This window comes from Perca flavescens, chromosome 7 (assembly GCF_004354835.1).
Source record: "Perca flavescens isolate YP-PL-M2 chromosome 7, PFLA_1.0, whole genome shotgun sequence".
Taxonomy (NCBI): domain Eukaryota; kingdom Metazoa; phylum Chordata; class Actinopteri; order Perciformes; family Percidae; genus Perca; species Perca flavescens.
Genome location: NC_041337.1, coordinates 31,390,802 through 31,413,099, shown reverse-complemented (window position 1 = coordinate 31,413,099; position 22,298 = coordinate 31,390,802). Strand labels below are relative to the sequence as shown.

At 38.8% G+C, this 22,298-nt stretch overlaps 3 protein-coding genes across 8 annotated transcripts in view; 1 reads left to right on the top strand and 2 right to left on the bottom strand.

Moving 5' to 3' along the window:
- The window catches only part of LOC114558411 (collagen alpha-1(XX) chain), a 40,368-nt gene extending 32,377 nt beyond the window's left edge, over window positions 1-7,991 (bottom strand). For 2 of the 3 annotated variants that reach the window (XM_028582405.1, XM_028582406.1), the window contains exons 1-3: window positions 7,655-7,991; window positions 4,715-4,829; window positions 2,499-2,603 (exon numbers count right to left, since the gene is read on the bottom strand). In XM_028582405.1, the coding sequence (XP_028438206.1) occupies window positions 2,499-2,603; window positions 4,715-4,820 (211 nt within the window). In that variant the 5' untranslated portion in view covers window positions 4,821-4,829; window positions 7,655-7,991. The remainder of the gene's footprint in view (window positions 1-2,498; window positions 2,604-4,714; window positions 4,830-7,654) is intronic. The other variant, XM_028582407.1, reaches the window with a different exon arrangement.
- A 739-nt stretch (window positions 7,992-8,730) lies between these two features.
- slc35h1 (solute carrier family 35 member H1) lies at window positions 8,731-21,023 on the bottom strand. Of its 3 annotated transcripts, none has more exons than XM_028582408.1 (10): window positions 20,870-21,020; window positions 19,570-19,779; window positions 17,554-17,704; window positions 17,258-17,321; window positions 17,052-17,124; window positions 13,536-13,704; window positions 13,164-13,247; window positions 12,687-12,862; window positions 11,079-11,208; window positions 8,731-10,672 (listed from the first exon to the last, which is right to left on the bottom strand). In XM_028582408.1, the coding sequence occupies exons 2-10, from the start codon at window positions 19,678-19,680 to the stop codon at window positions 10,530-10,532; spliced, it is 1,101 nt and encodes a 366-aa protein (XP_028438209.1). In that variant the 5' UTR covers window positions 19,681-19,779; window positions 20,870-21,020; the 3' UTR covers window positions 8,731-10,529. The 3 variants fall into 3 exon arrangements, with proteins under 3 accessions (XP_028438209.1, XP_028438210.1, XP_028438211.1); XM_028582409.1 differs by lacking the exon at window positions 20,870-21,020 and adding an exon at window positions 20,162-20,858; XM_028582410.1 differs by lacking the exon at window positions 11,079-11,208 and having other exon boundaries at window positions 10,565-10,672; window positions 20,870-21,023.
- Window positions 19,687-21,835, top strand: taf13 (TATA-box binding protein associated factor 13). Of its 2 annotated transcripts, XM_028582415.1 has the most exons (3): window positions 19,687-19,817; window positions 21,003-21,074; window positions 21,229-21,835. In XM_028582415.1, exon 3 carries the CDS (start codon window positions 21,230-21,232, stop codon window positions 21,602-21,604), a length of 375 nt encoding a protein of 124 aa, XP_028438216.1. In that variant the 5' UTR covers window positions 19,687-19,817; window positions 21,003-21,074; window position 21,229; the 3' UTR covers window positions 21,605-21,835. The 2 variants fall into 2 exon arrangements, with proteins under 2 accessions (XP_028438216.1, XP_028438214.1); XM_028582413.1 differs by lacking the exon at window positions 19,687-19,817 and having other exon boundaries at window positions 20,710-21,074.
- The last annotated feature ends 463 nt before the right edge of the window (window positions 21,836-22,298 follow it).

Here is a 22,298-nt window from a genome sequence, read left to right as displayed (position 1 = left end):
TCTACACCTCAAGTCTCGTGTTGAACTGAATTGTTCTTCTAAGCACCCCTCTGTCTCTCTTTTAGACGTGCCTGGGCTTAGCTGCACAGTGTGGAATGGGAAATAAGAGGGGGACAGAGAGAAAACAATGTCGAGGAAGAAGTTACAGGGGGCAGGAAGAGTCACAGATGTGAAGGAGGAGGTGAGGAGAGAGAGTTGCATTCTTTTTTTTCTGTTTTCAAGACATATTTAATGGAACAGAAAAATAATAAGCTCAGACAACTAAGAACAATCATTTCACCATAACCTTGTAGCAATGCCAAATATGCATACAAACATCAAAATACATACTTTTCAGCAGCTTCTCTTGACATAATGTATTATGCAGGCTTTTTTTTATTTTTTAGAAATCTGTTTATTGATGGAAATTGCACAGGAAATACATAGAATAAAATGTTTATCAGTAGAAAAATGAGTTAATATTCTTATCCAAACCATCAGCTGTGAAGCAAGAGAGCTGACACATTTATGGCAGACTGGATTACAGTGAGAGGAACGGCACTTTCACACCCCATTTATATGTTGTTCTGAACTGGTGAAGAGGGAATCAAGGCTTGCACTTCAGAAATGTGCTAATATAAAAGGATTATGATTGGAGTACAATTGGATTTTGGCCAATCCATTTTATGATATTCTTCTATAAATGGAAGAAAAGTAAAGTATTTCAATGACTTCCCCAAAAATACAGTGTATTTTGACCATTCTTTTAACTAGTTTCAACAAAACCAGAACATGTCCGGAACATGAAATGTTATTGTACCTTTTGAAAGTAAATAAGACACCAAGCATCCTTCTTTTCTTTTGTTGCTAATATATTGAGCCAGAGGCAGAGCTGCTTATGATGGCATCCAGAGAATCCAAGGCTGCACTCCCTCATTCACTCACTCACGACTCTCTTTATAACCAATTCATGCTTCATTATCCTTTAAAAATATCAAGTTGTAGGCAATATAATACTGATGACTTGTGAAACCATGCAGCTTTTTCCAGATAATAAACATCCAACACATACAGTTTGGATGTTTGTATTAAGACATAGCAAACCATCCGCCCAACTGCAGCAACAGGTCTCGACAAACTGCAGACAGCTACGAATGGCATCCTCAGGCTAACAAGCACTGAGTCCACTGTCTCTGGTTCTGTTTCATGAACAAATCTGGTCAGCCCCGAAGCCCCCAAGCGGTCTCAGAATCCTTCGGTATATGCAGGGTGCAAACTATGGGGGAGCTAGGGGGAGCTCGGCTCCCCTTAAGACATGGGCTCCCCAGAAAACGTGATTTGTGAAATTTTGGGGGGTCTCTAAAAATATTGACATTGACCCGAAACAATAAAAAAATATTAATAGTGATCATTGTGGATTATTATGTGTAAAATTGCAAAAATATCATTAATTCTGGCATGACAGCGATTTAAACCTAATTAACTTCAATAAAGATAACTATACATGCTATTCTTGTCATGAGCATCAAGGCGTGGCGCCGCTGTGGTGCAAATTCAACTCATGTTTAGTAGGCTACATGTTAACTCAAAGATTCGCAGAAAAAACATAAACGTTGGAGGCCATTAATCTGCGCGCAAAGTCCTTGAAATCCATTCTGCAGTAAGCATCATATAGCCATGGCAAAAAGAAAACAAGGTAGTTTAATTAATTTTGGTTTTACTAAGAAATTGTGTAGCGATGACGTTAATAGCACGACAGATTCACCTGCTGCAAGCCCTGTTGGCACGCCTCCCGCCGGGGTGACAACGCAAGAAGAAGCTGAAGAAATAATGTCCTCTCTGGCTGAAGATGATCCTTAACCCTCTTGCTCTCTCCCGTTAAATTGGAACAGCCAGCAGTGGAGAGACTGGAAGAGCCGATATACATGGCTGTTTGTTAAGGATGGAAGCTTGGGGTGCGTTGCTAAGGTCTAATTGAACGGAGGAATTATGGTATTCTTCGGTAGCCTGAGTAACTTTAACCGTTGTTTATGTGAAATCTCAAAGACAGCCTGATACTTTGTTTATAGACTATTTGTGGGTGGCTGTTTGCTGTTTGACGTATATTGTCCTGTCGATAAAGTATGATAGGGTAAATCCTGTAGTGCATAGACTTGTAGCTGTTATGTATCTTTGTAAGTCTTTGTAAGTCATTGTAATTCATATCATGATGATGGCAGTATTCCGACTTGTTGACGTAATTGTCTGTTTGGCATCTGTTTAGATGTGCACTCTGTTGTACTATTAATATTGTATACATAATTTGAATCTGTGGACTGTCACAAAACTCACCCAAACAACTTCTTTATCATCTTACAGTATGTGTACACAGTGTCACTGTCATGCTGAAAAAGAAAAAAAGGGCCTTCACGGTTGTCTAAAACATCATTGCATGCTGTAGCATTAACATTTCCCTTAATAGGAATTAAAGGGCATGAGCCAAATAATGTTTACTTCAACACAAGCCAGGAAAGTCTCACCTGAGATGGGTCTCACTCGGACCTTGTAGCCCTGAACGGGTCCATCAGCCTCCTTCCATTTCATCTGCAGTCTGTCCTCAGACAGGACAGTCAGCTTGAGACGACCTTAAAATTCACAGAGACAAAGGGAAGAAAACTAAACGAACATTTCAGTATATGTTCAGTATGTGTGTGCATGTTGTCTAGTCAGGTATTTGGGTCAAGAGAAAGAGGAGAGCACGATAGTTGCAGGCGTTCAGGATAGATCAAAGAAACAAGCTGTGAAATTTTTTTCATTCCCCCCAGTTCTTGGAGATGGCCTAACCCCTCTCGCTTCCTTCTCTCCAAATCAAGTCCATCTCTTGTTTCGACTTCATCTACATAATTTCCAGCAGGGGTTTCCCAACAAGCAGTGTCTTTCATGTTTCATCCTCCCGCAATCCATCCATCCCTCTCTCCAGCTGCCCTTTCATCCATCAAAGCATGCCCTGTCCTCCCGTCTGGTATAGAAACAGGAACAGGATGGGGACTTGAGGGTCAAAGTTCATGTCAGAGGAACAGCACAGAGTTACAGTGTGCCAGGGTTTTGTATGTACTATGTGGCAGGGTGATAGATGGAAAGGAAGATGAGGGGGGAAGGGAAAACGGAAGCAAAGAAGACAGAGGAGTGTGTAGACATGAACAGCATGAATCACAGAACTCTGTCTTCATCGCTTCTGTGGACGTATGACCCTCAGCACTCAACAGATTCTTTTCTGACGAGCATGTATGTGTATAACTGTGTGTGTGTGTGTGTGTGTGACTGTGTATTTGGGGCAGGGGCCTCTGGAGGGTCCTCATCTTCTTGGGTGCCTGGCAGAAGATCAGATAGGGTCTGATGGGATTTAGAGATACTGAGGTCAAGGTCTAACAGACCCACTAACAACAACAACCTTTTCACACAGGCGGGCAGATATGCAGCTGGGTAAAGTGGCTGTTTTGTACTCCCTGTGTGTGGGATAAGAGCAGCTGGTTGTTGCCGTCATTCTTTAGTTCAGCACTGAAATAATACGCCCTTTGGGTGTATTGTTCTTATAAACTAGCAGAGTAAAATACATTTTAAAAGTTAGGCTGACTGTTACGCTATCTTTTGGGGCAAGTTTCATTTACAAAAATGTTATTAAAAAAAAGGATTAAAAAAAACGAAGTTTTTACACTGTGAAATTTAAAGTCCTGCGGTTGGAATTTAGCAGACGAAAAGATAACGGCGTCAATGGTGTCAGTACAGTAATATTAAAGGACCTGAAACAATAAAAAAATATTAATAGTACAGCTGCCAACAACGTGTCATCAGAGCAGAGCTGTACTGTGACAAAGAGGGAATGGTTTGATATGAAGTTAGAGGCCAAAAACTCTTTGACTCTCTTTCAAAGCGGACCGTGACTAATATGAGAGGCAGTCAAGAGAATGTGACAGTCACACAGATAATATATTATTCTAGCATCTACTGAAACATATAGTTGCTGTGCTAAAATATGCCAATAAAAATCTGCTTCATGGCAAACTAGTACAAGCAATTTTAGCATACAACATAAACAAAATATGGATGCTTGTATTAAATACCTCAAAATATTAACTTGTGTGAGATTATTTATGCTAATTGTACTGTCTTTTCTGTTTGTTTGTTTTTTTAATGCTAATAGTACTGGTTATAGTAAAAAAAATTCTTTTAGGATACAGCTAGGCTAACAAGCTAGCATTGCCAGCAGTTTATCTCCTTACAAAAAGAATAAAAGCATCTAACATCTACATAACATCTTACAATTAGTTTGTGAAATAGTATGAGTAATTGTGTTTGCTAACGTTACTGGTTATGGTAAAATAATTTATAGCCTATCTTTTGGGTCACCGCTAGCTAGCTAACTAGCATCTCTAGCCATAGGCCTGTGTCTTCTAACAAAAAGAAGAAGGATATGGGTACTTTCTTTACAATTAATGTTCTAGGAATAATACAGTGATATAGTAATATGTTTAGGTTAATACCATAGATACAAAAAATGTTTACTTTATAGCAGCATGACAATTTTAGCAATGATAACATTAGCCATATGTAGCTAGTATCTAAGATATATTAACTACCAAAGGTACAATAACCAACACGTTTTTCTAGACTTCACCATCATATCTACTTGTGTATGTGACATACTATCCTATTAGTAGATATGAAATGGTTAAAGTGGTCATGAAAGGCACTCTACCTTGGCCATGGACCCCTGAGGACAGCAGAAGGAAAACACTGAGCAGGAAACACAGCATTAGCCAGAAAGATGATGATGATGATGAAGGAAAGAGGCGAGGAGACATGAGTGGAGCCTAGAAACATAAAAAAAAACAATGCTTTGAATATTTCATATACTTATTCATTTATACTTATGAAATATATATTTAATAAAGTTGTATTAAATTCTATTTATATACTTTTTACTTATTATATATGTAGTCAATTTACTCAGTTGAGTCAAATGATCTGCATTCAAAATCAAACCAACAAACAATGCTAACCAACTAGGCAACCCAAAGTAGAGCGACAGAGATACTATCAAGGTGTTTTTAAAACAAGAAATTACAAAAATTCACTTATTCCAGCTTCTCAAATGTGAAGATTTGCTTTTCTTTCTTTTCCATGATAGCAAACTGAATATTTTTGGGTTTGGGCTGCAGCTGGTCACACAAAATAAGGAATTTGAATATGTAAACTTGCAGCTTTATTCACTATATTCTGACATTTACAAACCAAACAATCAATGCAGAAAACAAATGCAAATTCTGTTGTTTTTTTTAACCTGGCACCAACAACATTACCTGTTACCTTGTCCCATGGGAACTCTTTTATGGCTGACTCAGCCTACAGGTGCTTAGTGCTCGTCCCCATTACAGACCTTAAACTTCACACAGCTAATGACACACACAAGGCTATAATATTAACAAACACGCAGCACTTTTAGAGGCCATAAAACTAACACACCTCTGTCTGAGAGGGCCAGGATTTAACAGCACACACAATGTACACTAAAGTACCTCATATACATTATGCATATCATATTATGCACACACTAAATAATTAGTGCTTATGCTTTCATGAAGAAAATAATTTGCAATCTTTGGATTGTACAGTATATATTATTTTAAGAGATGTTTAGAGCCATTAGAGCCGTTGTTTCCACTCTGCTACAAAACATTTGTATACATACATCATGACAAGATATTGTTTGCATTATTAATGGGGGTCATTAAAAATAATAACTGACCACAGCTCATTTTTATATTTCAAAATAAAGCTAAATGTACTGTATAATTTAGAAACACGCTATAAAAGTGCAGACAAATATTTAAGGTTGCTTAGGCAGATGCTCTTTAGAAGACAAGGGCAGAAATTCTGACATTTGTGTTTTGTGAATAAGAACATTGTTCAACAAAATGCAGACTGAACAAAGCTACGATTAATGTTCTGGTAGCTCAGCTATTATGCTGGAGTCAACAGACCTGTGACCGAGACAAGCGTTTAGAACAAATTAAATTATCCACGGTTGGGCTCAGTGGGGGTTCAGTATGAAAGTGTGGAAGGGAGAAGCAAGGACAGGTTAGGAGAAATACAAACATGTTCCTGAAAACGTGATGAGCGGACAAGAAGGTGAATGTAAAACTTGCCGTTTGCTTGTTAAAATTCTTACATGTCATATACAGTAGAGTCATTTCTACATATGCTGGTAGTCAAAATTGAATTTTTAACTAAATGTGTCCTATCATTTAAATGCTGGAGTTTTTTTTTTTTTTGAATGTTAAATCAATTTCATTCCAGATTGACTCTTTGCTTTATTTATTTGCTTTAATTCATATTTTTAAGAGTTCCTGTCTGAGCCTTCTACTTATATTTCACACCTCATGACCAGACAGGCCACCACTGAAGCAAGTTTAAAAGAAACTTCCAGCCTGCCTAAAGGCTTTTCAGACCATCTGACATACAGCCATCATGTGCAGTATGTGACGTGACTATATGTTTTCTCGTGTTTTACGTGTACCTGCTTGCCTAAATGTTGCCAAGTCTGAGTTTAAACGGTACTTGAGCCGTATGTCTTGGCCTGCCTGTCAGACAGAGAGGAAAAGATGGGTATTGTTATGTAATGCCAGTCAATCTACTTGCCGAGAGAATTGTTGATTCTCCTCTTTTTTTATGTCTGGGTACATGCAATTAAGTTACATATGCATTAAAAATCAGGACAACAGTACTTTATTTTGGAGTATATGCTGTTGACATTAAGACCGCAGTTTACTTTGAACAATAAAGTAATGGGCCACTGTATTGGCCAAAATGGAGTGTGTACCTATTTCTCTGTCTGTCAGACAAAGAGGAAATGATTGGTATTATTATGTAATGCTAGTGTATCTCCTTGCTGAGGGGATTGGAGTCTCCTCTTTTTCCCCCTTTAAAATTACTGGGTGCATGCAATTAGGTTACATAAGCAATAAAAATCAGGACAACTACACTTCATTTTAGGGTATAGCTGTAGACATTTGGTCCACAGTTCACCATTATGTCGGCAAAAATTAAAATTATGCATTGGGAAAAAACCTTTAGTATTGCACTTTTATTTCTAACATTTGTGAATCTGTATATGGAATTACAATATCCAATGTGAAAGATGTAATGGCCAAATGTAACACTGATGTTAGCTTGATTTCCCTTACTGTGAATTAAAATGATTTCACTTTCATCATTTATTTATTGATGCCTTCGTTGCCCATGGATGGATGGATGGATGGATGGATTAGGAAAGCAATAGCCGCTTAATAATTGACGCAACGCTGTTATTTAAGTGCGTACATTAGCTTAGTTGCTTAAAGTTAACTGCAATGCGCCATATGCAAGAGATTTTAAGTTTCGATAAGACAATTATTTTTGAATGTGTATCTATTTCGCAACGAGGTAGCAAATGAACTGTTTCCCCATCCTCAGCTAGGCTATTTAACAATAGTTTCGAACAATATATGGCAACTAGACTTTCAACCAAGCGTTCGCTATTTCACTCGTTAACCTAAGAACAGGACTTCTGTTGGACAGAGGACCAACAACATAAACTGTGACACAACACATTTTCCTCGTCTTCTCTATGGTCTTCTCCAGCCAGGTGAGGTCTTACCTGGCGGTTCGGTGAGTCCACGTTATGCCTTTAGAGAGATTTCACACAGCATTCCAGAGGTGGGATGTCAACAAGTGCCAGTTCCGCTAAACTGTGAAGCCAGCTAACCTACATCAGGTTGAATCTGAACTCCTCCGGGTGAAATCCGAGAAGCAGGACCCTCCTGCTGCTCCAGCATGGGCCTGTATGGGCGTGGCACTCCGAGGCTAAACCGTCTACAGAGCAAACAAGGCAACCCTGATACAAAGTACTGCCATAACTCCCTCTTTGGAACCTGTGGCTGCCCCGTGCCATTTACAGGATATATTCTGCGTCACCTGTCAATAATGCTACAGTATGTGACGTGTGTTATGTGTGACATAGCATGCGAATGTCAAAGTATTTTTGTAGATATTAATTTTAGTGACCATATTGCACTCCAATTAGAGCCGCAAAGATGAATCGATGTTAAATTAATCGGCAACTTTTTTGATAATATGAAAAAAAAGTCAAACATGATCTGATTCCAGCTTCTTCAATGTGAGAAGTTTTTTCACTCCTCTATAACAGTAGGCTAAACAGAATATTTTTGAATTGTGGACAAAAGACATTTGAGGACGTCATCTTGGGCTTTGGAAAACACTGATCAACATTTTTCAAAATTTTCAGACATCTTTTAGACCAAAAAAACGAATCGATTATTCGAGAAAATGATCGACAGATTAATCGATAATGAAAGTAATAGTTAGTTGCAGTCCTAACTCCATCAGTGGATGAGTGAATAGCTTGCAGAGAACACTGGTCTATCTTCTCAGGCACTTAGAGTATTTTTCCATGAAGACTGCATCAGTGTGTGCTTAAATTATTTCAAAACAGCTCACAGTCACATACTCTGAGGCTAAACTACATGAATCCAGATGCAGGGTTGGTAAAGAAGTGATTTTTGTAACGTCACTGCAGTGAGCAGAAGCATGCTGTCTAATCACAGCATAGATACCACCTGTAAATCAGACATTTTAAAGTGTGCTACACACATTAGCTATCCCAGATTTATTCTGAAATGAGACGTGACTTTAAGAAATAAATAAAAAATAAACTCTTTTTCACTTTCACTTTATTTCTTAAGGTATTGCCACAATGCTGCGTTTTACAGAAACACTGTCAAAAAAGTGTACTTCTCAAATGGTTTTAATCTCAAATACAGCTACATAATCACTGATTACATTTTAGATTTTGAAAAATAGCTCTTCAAAAGTAGTCTTCTTGACTGGTGTGACATTAACAAGGCACATTAAGGTACAGCCATTACACGTCTCTTCAAATAATGACGAGAATGGCTGACATTTAGATTCAATAGTCTCCAACCTTGTACCTCATTACTTGAATTTTATTTTATTTTCAGTTAGCTAGCCTAAAAATTAAATTGTCCAAATATCACGACATACACCATACATCATGCTCAAAGAGCCTTTCTGGCACCAAACTGGCACTAATTAACACTTTGGACTTTAAAATTAATCGGCAACTGATTTGATTTATGATTTAAGTGATTTCTTAAGCAGAAAGGCCTTTTTTTTATTTGCTTCTTGAATGTGAGGGTTTGCTACATTCTTTGTCTTATGTGATACTACCTGAATATCTTTGGTCATTTTAATATTTTTTTTTATACCAAACAATTATTCAATTAATTAAGAAAAATGTATGATAATGTTAATAGAAAATGCTGCCTGACAGACCTCATTGATCCATCTGTATTAAATTGTATTGTTAGCTTTGTAAATTTAGCTTACAAAAGAAGAGCAGTAAAGCCATCTGCAAAAAAGGGAATCTGAGTAACTAAATGACAAATCTACTATTAATCCAGAAAAAACTTAAGGATGTCAGGCTACATTCTTAAGAGAAAGAAATTATGTAATCTGAAATTGGGTTACCACTCATCGCGCTCTGCATTACAGGGATACCAGGACACTTTCACTTATAGTAATTTTTTTCTAAACCACACTCTTGTAAGCTTATTTAACAGTTTCTACATTTGTCCTTTAGAATCCTAACAGCTTATTCTGTAGTCACCAGTGCCAATTAACATAATGCATATGTACTGTACTGTATATAGGTATACAAAGTAGGAAGATATTCCCACTGTTTGACAAGTATCTAGCAAAGAAAAATGACCCATTACAATGTCAAAGTATCCCTTTCACACCCTCTCTCTCATCATACATCATACTTTGTTGACACTTGGATGTATTAGCTACATTTTTGAAGCTTCCCGAAGGCAAACGATCATAACTTGTGTCAAGTCCACAGTTAATGTACAGCTACATAATGAGGCTGTGGCCTGAAGACATGATCGGTGGAAGAAAAAAGCTGAAGAGGCTACTCCCTCTTTTTGTTTCCCTTGCACGGCAAGCTGGATTCTCGCCATATCACAAGATCATGCGAAAATCGCAGGATCACGTATCAGACAAAAATCCATCTCGTCAGGCTTCAAGTAAAAGCGCTTGGGTCCGAACAGCTGTGCACCGCACCAATCAGCGCCCGCTACTGACAGCTACGGCCGTGGTTTACGTGTGTGCGACGGCTGCGACGGTTCGTTCAAAACAACAATGGCGGACGTGTTAGACAGATGGCTCATCCAATCACCTGCCAGGTATTTTTTGAATGTGCCAGTCCTTTTCCATAGATAAACATTTTTCAATAACGGCATCTCAGATGGTCCTGTGTAACAAACCACCCGGCTCGTCGGGTTCTCTTTTTGTGGCATGGTGTCAGAACAGAACAGATTTTGGACGCTCTAAAGCTTTGACGTCACTGTTCAAACCATCTAATGGAACAGCTGTAAAGGAATCAGTAGTTTGACGATAGTCTCGACTTCAGTGGCCCGTATCCTGTGATGTCAGTGAAGAGGGATTTCTTGTTCCTCATCTTCGTCATTGTATTCACCAGGCCAATCGTCTCTTTCGTCTTCCTTCTGCCGCAGTAATGGCAACTCAAGCTCTGGGCTCTTACTGTTGAGCTTCCTTAAAGACGGTCCCTTATCTGATGGAAAATATCACAAATAAAATACATTGTCAACATCATCATCTCTTCTCTAAGTGCCCATCCACTGAACATTTCAGTTTGACAATAGACTAACATTCATCGGCTGAAGAGCAAACCTCAATCTAATTTTAATCTGTTTACGTACAGGTAGGATTATGTGACATCACAATTAGTTTGGAAGCCAATCACGCTGCAGTATGTAACCTACACAAGTGTAATGTGGAAACAGCAAATAATGTTTTCACACATCCGATTCTGGATTTTTTTATGAGGGAGAAAAATATATATTTGTTTGTGGAAAAACCACATCATTAAACTTGTTTTTTGTTATATTTATTTGATTGACTCTTGATAGGTTATTGCCAATGTGATTTTTAAAAGTATTATGAACAATAACACTTACTTTTGGAATAATACATCTTCAGTCCCACATGCAATGAAATGCCACACAGACAAATGGCAAATCCCAGCCAATTAAGCATGCCCATTTTGTCTCCCATCAGAGCTGCTGCCAAAAGCAGAGTACACACCTCCTACAGGAAAACAAAATGATATATGGAATTAAAAAAGGATGTATTAGATAGGTCTGAACATAGCCTCGCTTTACCAGACCTTCCTCCATAGCGCTGTTCAGGAGGGTCTGGCTAGTCCACATAGAAATCCGGGACGGGAGAAAAACATGCTCTGGTTTATTGGCATTTCTTTAAACCAATCACAATAGTCTTGGGTGGCGCTAAGCACTGGGAATATGCAAAAATCTGCAAAATAGCCTCGGGAAGGAACTTGTGTTGGTGGAACATGTGTACGTTCAGAGGTTGTTTTAGTCGTGCAAACAGAAAACTCAGATTGGACAGATAGTCTAGCTAGCTGTCTGGATTTACCCTGCAGAGATCGGAGGAGCAGTTAACCATAGTCCTCAGAAATCCGCCGGAGTTTAAAATTCCAACATAAAGAAAGCGGAAGGAGCGGACAACCGGTAGGGGTGGGAATCCCCAGAGGCCACACGATACGATACCATCACGATACTTATGTCACGATACAATATTATTGCGATTTTAAAGATATTGCAATATTCATATATTGCAATGTATTACCTTTTTTCCAACTTCAAATTTTTCCCAATTTCCAATAATGTCCCCAAAAGAAAACTTTGTCAACATCTGTTTTATCTAAAAAGATACATTTCTCTGTCTCACTTCAATTTTATTACTGCAAAATGGGATTGTCAAGCAGACAAACTGATTCAGTATTGCCACGGAAAATATTGCGATACTATGCTGTATCGATTTTTTCCCCCACCCCTAACATCCGGCTGAAAAGATTTTCTGACGGCAATGGAGCAATCCCGGAAGTGGAACGTCGTGGATATAGACTAGTCTGAACAAGACTGGAACACTGCAGCCAAGCAAGGCTCTACAAAGAGGTAGTGCTCTTTATGCAGCCGAAAAAAAAGGTGGTTGGTTATATGGAAATTAAAAATGGAGGCAATAGCAGAGCTACTAACCTGTTAACCCTCCTGTTGTCCTTAAGTTAAAAAAAAATTAAAATCGATAAAAGAACAGTTGGAAAAAGTGACAAACATGTCGGAAAAAGCTTCAAAAGCGTGGGGAAAAACAATAAAAACTTCAAATAAAGCGCAGAAAGAAATCAACAAAAACAAAGTGACAAAAAACTTGAAAGAAAGTGACAAAAACGGCGTAAAAGGCTTCAAAAACATTGGGAAAAGTGACAAATGTCGAAAGACGTTACAAAACATCAGGAAGAGCGACAAAAGTGTCGAAAAAGACGACCAAAACGTTGAAAAAAAAAACAACCAGAAAAACAAAAAGTTGCATGGTTGCCAGGACGACAACACAAGGGTTAAAGCATGCACAATTAGATCAAAGGTGACCCAGAATCTTAGAGCTTAAAATGTGTGTATTGGCTTAAGTAGCCTCCTCATGAACACAAATGAATGAATGGCTGATTCAAAAAGAAAGTCATACTACACACAATTATAGAATTATAGTACCTTAAAGATCCCTGATATGGATAACGTGAGGCTGGAGGTTCGGGAGACGAGCAGGAACTCCGAGAAGCCTAAACCAAAGGCCAGTGAGCCGCCTATACTCAGTGTGAAGACTGAATACAAGAGAGGCGACAGCTCCGTCACCCGGAATAGCTTTTCTGAGGTACTGAGGCTTAGCCCTGGAAACAAGACAGAGAGGAGAATCTACAATGATGTTTCCATGTTTCTGAGTAGAAAGAGTTTTCGTTGCCCTTTACTTTTTGCAAATAATGCAGGCGTGGATATTGGGACAGACTCTATGTTGACACTTAATCAGTTCAATAAGGAAAATAACATTTGGTCTGTACAGAGGGGTCTATGACATCTTTCATTGAAAATAACCTAATATAACATAATTAGGGCTATAGAGTTTTGTTTACTGCAGTGACAAGTTATGAGAGAGAGCGAGGATGTCAAACCACAGTTTAAGACTATACTCACCTTCATTATACAGGAAGAGGGGGAAGAGGCCAAGGAACATGAGAGGTTGTAGGTGGTACATAGTGTCTATTGGGTTCTGAAGGCCTGGAGGGAAGTGGAGAAAGTTTCCAGTTTAAAAAAATAAATAAAAAGAATAATCAATTTGTGATAGGGGTTATATTCTAAGACTGTTTTGCAGAAAAGATATGACATATTATGACACATAACTATGAAAACGTACTAAACACTCACTGATACAAGTAATCAAAATCTGATGCAAATATTCAAGGTTCCACCAATCAGAACATTAGAGGGAGAGAGAGAGTGAGAGAGAGAGAGAAAATAAGTGAAATAAAAGTAATTTGAATACATATTCAGTAACTCAACACTGACCAAGCTCGGCTTTCTGCATGAGGACCTGAGTGAGGGTCCAGCGGATCCCGCCTAGGAAGGACGCCAGCAGCACCATGGTGAAGCCCTCCAGGTTGAACTGGGTTGACTCAAATGTAAACATAAACAGACCACTGGAGATCAGCAGGACCACCAGGATCAGGAATGGGTTCTGGTTGAAAGGGACAGAAGAGAGAGACAGTGAGAACAGCAGGAGAAAAGAGCTGAAAATGAGAAATCCTCCCAAAAAAAAAAAGACCGGGAATAGAAAGTAACATAAAGAAAATTTAAATAAATGGAAGATTAAAAAAAGGACGCTGATGGATAGAGATAAAGATTGACCAAAAAAATAAGTGTGTGTGTATTAAATGTTTTGCATTCAAAATTGTGTGTTAAAGCTCTAGTGCATAACTTTTTGATATTAATGATCGTCCGTTACATTCAAGCCATCGCCAAATGAGTTGCTACAAAGCTAATTTAGACTATCAGCTCCACACAACTCTCTCTGTATTTCTCAGTATGGCTGTGCTCAGAAGATTGTGTCATTCGGTGGCTTTCCTGCGCAGAAGCTCGAGTCAAGATAATCACCTCTTCTGCAGAGTCCATCATGTTTTTTTGGATCTGCCCTAATAGGTGTACTCGCAGATGTAAAAAATGAAATGACCTGAGGAACTTTTTAGTCATGATCAAGCTGTGCTAAATTTCAATGGAGTAAAGGTTGAATCACTTTTACTGTCCAGGAGAACACAGCAGCACGCTGTCTAACCACTCACTTTCACTGCTGCCTACACAGCAAATGTATGATGAAAAAGGTCACTTCCTAATATATATTATGCATTTCAATCAAAGTTGCTGAACTTCCTGTTTGTAAAAAAAAAAAGGTCACTCACCGGCTCCTTTAGTTTAAAGACCAATGAGAAAAAGAGGATGAAGAGCACTGCTGAAGACTTGGTCAAAGCAGTGGCAGTAAAAACTGTCCTGTCCTGTTAGTAGTGTCCTGAGGTGCGGCCGGGGAAAGTCAGACAATGACCTGTACAATGTCATGCGACTCGACAGTGTCTGGGAGTCACAGGACATTGTACAGGACAGTGTCTGACTGTCCTGTAAACTGAACTGGACACTCCTCAGGACACTACTAATAGGACAGGACAGTTTATGCTGCCACTGCTGCTGATCATGTGGACACTCTTGACAGTTTTGTTGTCATTACTTAGAATTCCTCATGGTGGAGACAGAAACTACTCAATTTAGCTATGAAATGAACATACTGCTCAGATTTGTATATCTTTTTCAGAGCATCCCAGTTTTTCCCTCAAAATCCTTTTTCAGATTTGTTGAGAGGCATGGGGCGGAGTGGCGATTAGCCCTGCTCAATCTGCTACTTCTGGTACTATTACTGGGCGGAAACCCTACAAAAAATTGTTTAATGGATTCAGGTCCCAAATGCTGACTGGTGCCAATCCGAAGCGAAAACGTGCATATCATCATCACTCCCTAAACAGAAAAAATTTCAATCAGACAGTTTTGTCTTTTTACTTATAGGTGTACTTGCAGATTTAAAAAACATAACGATACACGATATTCAGCTCACAATACGATATATATTAGGATATTCAGCCAACGATACGATTTGATATAATTCGATACACTTACATCATTTTCTGAAAGATTTAAAGGGGACCGAGTGATTTTGGTGACATCTTGTGAGTGTTCCATTTACTTGGATTTAATTAATTGAACTGAAAACATCAATTACCCAATATATGTCTTTGACTGGACAGAGAGTCTACAGCAGGGATCATCAACTACATTTTTTTCAGAATTTTTCTAAGCACTCTGGCGGCCGGACTTTCAAATAAAAGAAAATAAAATGAATTTATACCTAATACGCCTATTCTTTTTCACTTTCTTACTGAATTAATGCTATTTTTTTTTTTTTTTTTTTTTGTTTTTACATGTATTGGTGTGATCAAACTCCTAAAAAACATGGAAACTCCCTAATGATAACTGGCTCTTTAACTAGAAAAAGATCTGACTAGGAGGCAGTTCACTGAGGAGTGATGGTTAAAGTCTGTGATTATGGAAACACTATTGTAGTATGCAGCATCCTGATTGGTGGAAAATGCTTGCAGAAAGAAAGGCTGTTGTCAGGTAAACATGTCACTGTCAAAGAGGCTGAAGCAAAAGGTTGATGTGGAAAAGCCAAAAGCCCAGCTTTAATGATGAATGGACTGATAAGCAGGCTATGCACTCGTCATGTATGGCTCATTTGCAATGAAACGATGTTGTTGCAAAATAATACAACCAGCATCATCATCATCACTGAACATAACGATCGCGTCATTCACGTGCATATTAAGTAGCTCCAGATTGTCCGCTCTAGCGGAGGGTTTGGTTTGTTCAGCCAGCAGTGAGGTTTACAAGAATTTGCAAAAATTTCCAGATTCCCGGCAACCTAAGATAAACAGTTAGACTAAAAACCGACAGCTTTTGTTTTAGCTTGTTTAGTAAAAATTCGCTATTTGCAGAGTAGAGCTGTGTTTGCGTAAAACAGCGCGGTGGACTGAGCAGATTGAAATATCGCTTTGTACATGTTTATGCCGGTCTACACAGGTGAGTGCATTGATAAGTATTGACTTTCTACTCACAAAGGTTTAATTGTAGCCTATTTACAGAAAAGAGACCAGCGTGAGTTCATCTGCCCCAGCGGCTGTTGGTAACTCTGTATCGTTCCCAGTCAGGTGCTGCGTGTTTTAACCTTTAACACACACACACACACATCTTGGCTCATCTGTGTATGTGGAGCTCGGTCATTGCTGTAGAGAATCCCGGCATGTGAATAGAGATGTAAATACAGGGGGCTGGGTTTTTGCTCTAAATGCTTGAAATGATAAATAACAGAACACAGTTTTTCCTCTTTACATTTTGTGAATTCATGATTATTCTGGGGGTCAGACTAAAAGCTTTGGGGGAGGGCCGCCAGTTGACGTTGGCTGCTCTACAGCGACACTAGCGGCTGGCTGACCAAATCGCTCTTCTTGCAATGCGAACGGGGGTAAACACGGGGGATTTGAATGGGACTTATGTATCGATACTCGCGGCATAAAAATCAATACTTTCTTGGGGAATAAAAAAATCGATTTATATTGCAGAATCAATAAAATTGCTCAGCCTTAACGCTGTCTAACCACTCACTTCCACTGCCGCAGCAAATGTATGATGAAAAATGTCACTTCCTCTAATATAGCCTTTATGCATTTCATCAAAGTTGCTGAACTTCCTGTTCTTTTGTGTTGATCCAAAAATCTGAGCAAAAGCATTTCCTTTTGCATGCACTTATAGTCTGCATGCCAATAGCATTGACAGTATGACAAGGGAGCATGAATCAGGAACAAACTAATTATATAATTTAGCGATGAAAGAAATATTTCATGCCACTGTTAAGATGGTTTTAGCTTGGATGTTTTTGTGTGGTCAACACATTATTTCCACAAATGTTTGAAAAAAAAGGTCACTCACCGGCTCCTCTAGTTTAAAGACCAACGAGAAAAAGAGGATGAAGAGCACTGCTGAAGACTTGGTCATGGTGTACCTTGAATAACAAGAAAAAAAACACACAAAAGAATGAAACAACTGGTTAAATACAATATTGATAAACTGAAGTCTGTCAGTTCATATTGCAGTTGTATCCTCTATTAAAAAGGATACCCAAGCAAAAAACTTACAAGCTAATGGTGATGAAGAGGAAGCTCCAGTTGGAAAGTCCAATATCCAGTGCTGTTGCCAAGGCTGGGTAATAGGGACATATTTAAGACTTTAAGAAGACAAACTCCTTGCAATAGATTAAAATTATCTTCAACTATCCCCTCAGGTGTGATGTAATGTTTGTATCAATATGGACTTCAGTCAAAGTACTGTTCACTGAAAGCTTAGTCAGTGAACATGATAAGAGCTGACTATCAGTCCCTTTTCTCTGAATACACTGTATTTAGTTAGGTAAAACTCTCCACTAAAATCTCACCTGTGGGAGCCACTTTACGGAGGTAATCTGTCCAGCTCAGAATGACGCGGGGTTTCCCTGTCCAGCCCTGCATGGCCCTTCGTGTTAGAGCGGACAGACAGAAGTTGATGGCAAGGTGAACTAACGTCATGAAGAGGGGATAGTGGAAGTCCTGATAGAGAGAAACAGACAGGGTCAACTTAGATGGCCAATTGGAGGTAGTTTGTCCAGTGTCTCAGGGATTCCTCAGGGTCCTGACTCCTGAGACACTGGGAGATGACCTACTCAATACCTCCCCCAAGACAGAAACACTACAGGTTAACCTAGTTTGAGGATTTCCATTAACCCTCATGCCCTCTTCGGTCATTTTTGTCAAGTTTTTTTTTTTCATTTTGTGATCATTTTTGCTGTGTTCCTTCTTATGGCATGAAATTTTGTAGGAATCCTTCTTTTCAGTCAAATTTTTTAAATCCAGTGTTTTTTACTCTTACATGTCTTTTATACTTAAATGATTCATTTTGTACCCTCTGGACACCTTCGAGGCAAAAATGTCCACGCACACAAAAACTGTTATTAAATCATCATATATCAATATTTTTTTCTGCTTTTTTTTCCATGAATCACTTAAACAACTTCTTACCTAATCAAAACCACCAAACATTCAATCATTTTCAGGATTTTAACCCTTTAAATGCCAGTTTATGTATTTGAAGTATGTCATTATATATAAAAAAGAAAACACAAAAAATTATTTTTTTCCCATATAATGAATAATATGTAGATGGAGCTTTGGTGGTGATTAGAGGCTTGGATATGTCAAAGATAAGCAACAAAACTGATTTGATTGCATTAGTATTTTTTATGTAGTTCCAGATACTCCCTCTGGACACCTTCGATGCAAAAATGGCCCCATTCACTTCCATTATAACCACGTGTTTTGATCTCACTGCCTTTACAGTATAAAACCATGCATTCTGTAATGTCAGCATTTCATTTGGAAGCAAACTAGTCATATTTGACATTTTTACAGTATTTCACCAGATTCAACCATTTTGCCCTTGTAGCCCGATGCATGAAATTATAGTTATATTATGGAGCTCTGTGTGTGTGTGTGTGTCTGTGTATATATGTATATTTGTGTGTGTGTGTGTGTGTGTATGTATGCACATGTGTGTGTGTGTGTGTGCATGCATGTATGCATGTCTGTGTGTGAGAGAGAGTTTGTGTAAATCTGTAAACAAACAATGATAATTTTAGTGGTGAAAAAAGCGGACCTTACTTTTGCCAGTTATATTATGGAGCCGTGTGTGTGTGTGTGTGTGTGTGTGTGTGTGTGTGAGTTTGTGTGAACCTGTAAGCAAGCAATGATCATTTTAGGGCTGAAAAAAGGCATCTTTTGGCAAAATGGTTGAACCTGGTGAAATACTGTAAAAATGTCAAATTTGACTAGTTTTCTTCCAAATGAAATGCTGACATTACAGAATGCATAGTTTTATACTGTAAAGGCAGTGAGATCAAAACATGTGATTATAATGGAAGTCAATGGGTCCATTTTTGCCTCGAAGGTGTCCAAAGGGAGTATCTGGAACTACATAAAAAATACTAATGCAATCAAATAAGTTTTGTTGCTTATCTTTGACATATCCAAGCCTCTAATCCCCACCAAAGCCCCATTCCCCTAGGATTTATTTTAATTAATGTTTTGTTGGGTTTTTCATAAATAATTGTTACTTCAAAGATTTAAAACTGGCATTTAAAGGGTTAAAATCCAGAAAATGATTAAATGTTTGGTAGTTTTGAGCAATTTAGAAGTTGTTTAAGTGATTTAGGAAAAAAAAGCAGAAAAAAATATTGATATATGATGATTTAATAACAGTTTTTTGGACATGTACATTTTTGCCTCGAAGGTGTCAAGTATACGTTTTTTTAAGGAGGGCATGAGGGTTAATCACCCCAAGGAAAACAGTGCATGCCCTGTGCAGAGGAACAGTCTTAGTGCTGAAAAATCAATAGTGCTTTAAGAACTCCTTTACTTACCTTCATCAGCCATTTGTTATAGAAGGTGATGCCTATAGAGAAGACATAGTAAAGGAGAACTAATCCAACAGTGCGAAGCCCCCGGCAAAGGAACTGGACAGGGCACGCCATACAGGGATAGGTTACTAGGTTGTGGAAAAGACAGCTACTGTAGAAAGGTCATCTACAAACTGAATCTGCACCGCTTCCTATAACACCCATAGCGGATTGCTTTAAGAGAGGGAGAGACGGACAGTGAGAGAAACAGGGTTAGGATTTGGTTGCATGTGTGTAACGTTACAGCTAAACAAGTAGCTAGATAGTTAGCCTGGTCAGAGTTATAAAGACAAGCCTGCTGCAATAATAGCTTAACGTTAATGCCAACATTAGTGTTAGCTCAAGTTTGACAACCACCATGAGCTAACTGTTAAACCACGTCAGCTAAGTTAGCGGTTAAGCCACTGTTAAGATACCGGATGTTAACCACAGTTAGCCAACACATATTTAAACAGGAATTGAATGTGTTTACTATTATTAATTAAACAGCCTCGGTTAACATTAGCTAGCTGATGAACTGACCAGTAACGTTAGCTAAGATAACGGTGGCACTCACCAGATGGTTGTTTGGCTAACTTTGAGATGTCCAATTGTTTAACGTTTCACCAGCTTGCTATGTAAAGCGGTATTGTATGCGACATAGGTTAATTAACGCTAGCTAACTATAAAAAATAAATAAGCCGTCATTTCTTGACATAGAAGGTACGCTCCATTAAGCGTTCATATCACTCGCCTCCTGCAACTAGTGATAGTTCGCTCCCCGTTATGTGTCATTTTCGTAAGGCGACACCCACACACTGATCATTCTCTCGACTCAAAGTACCGTGTTTATTTCCCATCTACAAAACATATTGCATTATAACTTAAGACCTTGTTTGAAACGGTGTGGACCATTATTTAATTCGGCATTCACATAGGTTAGCCCACCCAGATGTAGTATGATTTAGTACAGACTTTTCTGTGTTGGTTGTCATTCCTCGATACCATCCCCATGGAGTTTTAAAAAAAACTAAAATAATAACGTTATGCACAAAGCGCAAAAAAACATCTAGTGCAATGTGGGTTAATCAAGTGTAGACAAACGCGGATTTAGCTAACGTTAGTGAATTTACAATGTAGCTAGACGGTTATCCACAGGAACACGAATATGTTAAATTGTCATCTTTTTAAATTGAGTTTGGCTTTATTTTTTCTCCAAACATTACAGCGCGTGTCAGCAAAGAAAACGACGTAGACACAAGGCTAGCTAGTTAAAGAAACCTACCGTCAGTCATGGCTGGGTAACATGCAAACTTTGTGGTGTGACGTTATGTAGATATTACTCGGGGTGTAGCTAACAGTTGAAGGAAAATAACCGCAAGGGGCAGTATTTCTTTTATTTTTTTAATTTTTTACAGCAAACGTTTGTTCTCCCGAGGCGGAAGTCAACAGAGACCCCATCCTGTTGTGTTCCTGCGCTAAGCTACAAGGTAACGGTTGTTTTCTTTTGCTCGAAATTGTCATAGGAAATTGTGTGGCCTGTTTAACTTAGCTAGCTAGCATTACAATACATGCTTCTGCTCAGCGGCAATGTGCTTGTAATTGCTCCTAAATTCACCAATCTACCCGTGTGTTTTTCACCAGAATGGCGGATGAGGAGGACGAGACTGGCTTCGACGAGGAATTGGATGATGGATCCGGCGGAGTAGATGTCGGCCACGGGAAGAGAAAGAGGCTCTTCTCCAAGGAGCTCCGGTGTATGATGTACGGATTTGGAGACGACCAGAACCCGTATACTGAGTCTGTGGATATTCTGGAGGACCTGGTCATCGAGTTTATCACGGAAATGACCCACAAAGCAATGTCCATCGGACGCCAGGGCCGCGTCCAGGTCGAGGACATCGTTTTCCTAATTCGCAAGGACCCCCGGAAATTCGCCAGAGTCAAAGACCTACTGACCATGAACGAAGAGCTGAAGAGAGCCCGCAAAGCTTTCGACGAAGCAAATTATGGCTCATAAAAACCGCCTACACCTAATTTGACAGTTTATTTCTTTTAATTGCTGTTCAGCTGAATTGTTCATTTGCAGATCTGTGTTCTTGAGGATTTTGTTTAGCCTTGACTTGCTGTCCAAAGTCAGTTTTTTTGGTGATGTGTATTATTTCATAGGGTGGCCGTGACAAGAATGTCAAAGTGTTACCTGGTGTCATGCTGTCTGGGACTGTCTCAATAAAGAAACTTACATATTGTTTTCATTTGCCCAGTCATTACTGTTAATTGCAGTACCACAATACCCAGAAAAGACTGTTCCTTAGATTTGTACAGTGACATTTATGGCTCAACTGTTAACACGCTTAACCGTAGCTCTTAAAATTGTATATGACTCCCGAAAGTGTGCAGCCACAGTGTCTCCCTCAACTTGGTACAGTGTTCTAATGATTAGAGCTGTAAACACTATAGATTACTGTCAGAAAAACTGTTGATAATTGTTTTGATTAATAATTTAAAAAAGCAAAATTCTCTAAATCCAGCTTTTTCAATGTTTATACTTGCTGTTTTCTCTCGTGTTCTATGACTGTAAACTGAACAAGACCGTTACAATGGTCACCTTTTACACTGGGAAAGTGTGATGGAACTCTTACTATTTTCTGACATTTTATAGCCAAAATGATTAGTTGACTGATACTGAAAATAACCGTTGGTTGCAGGCCTAA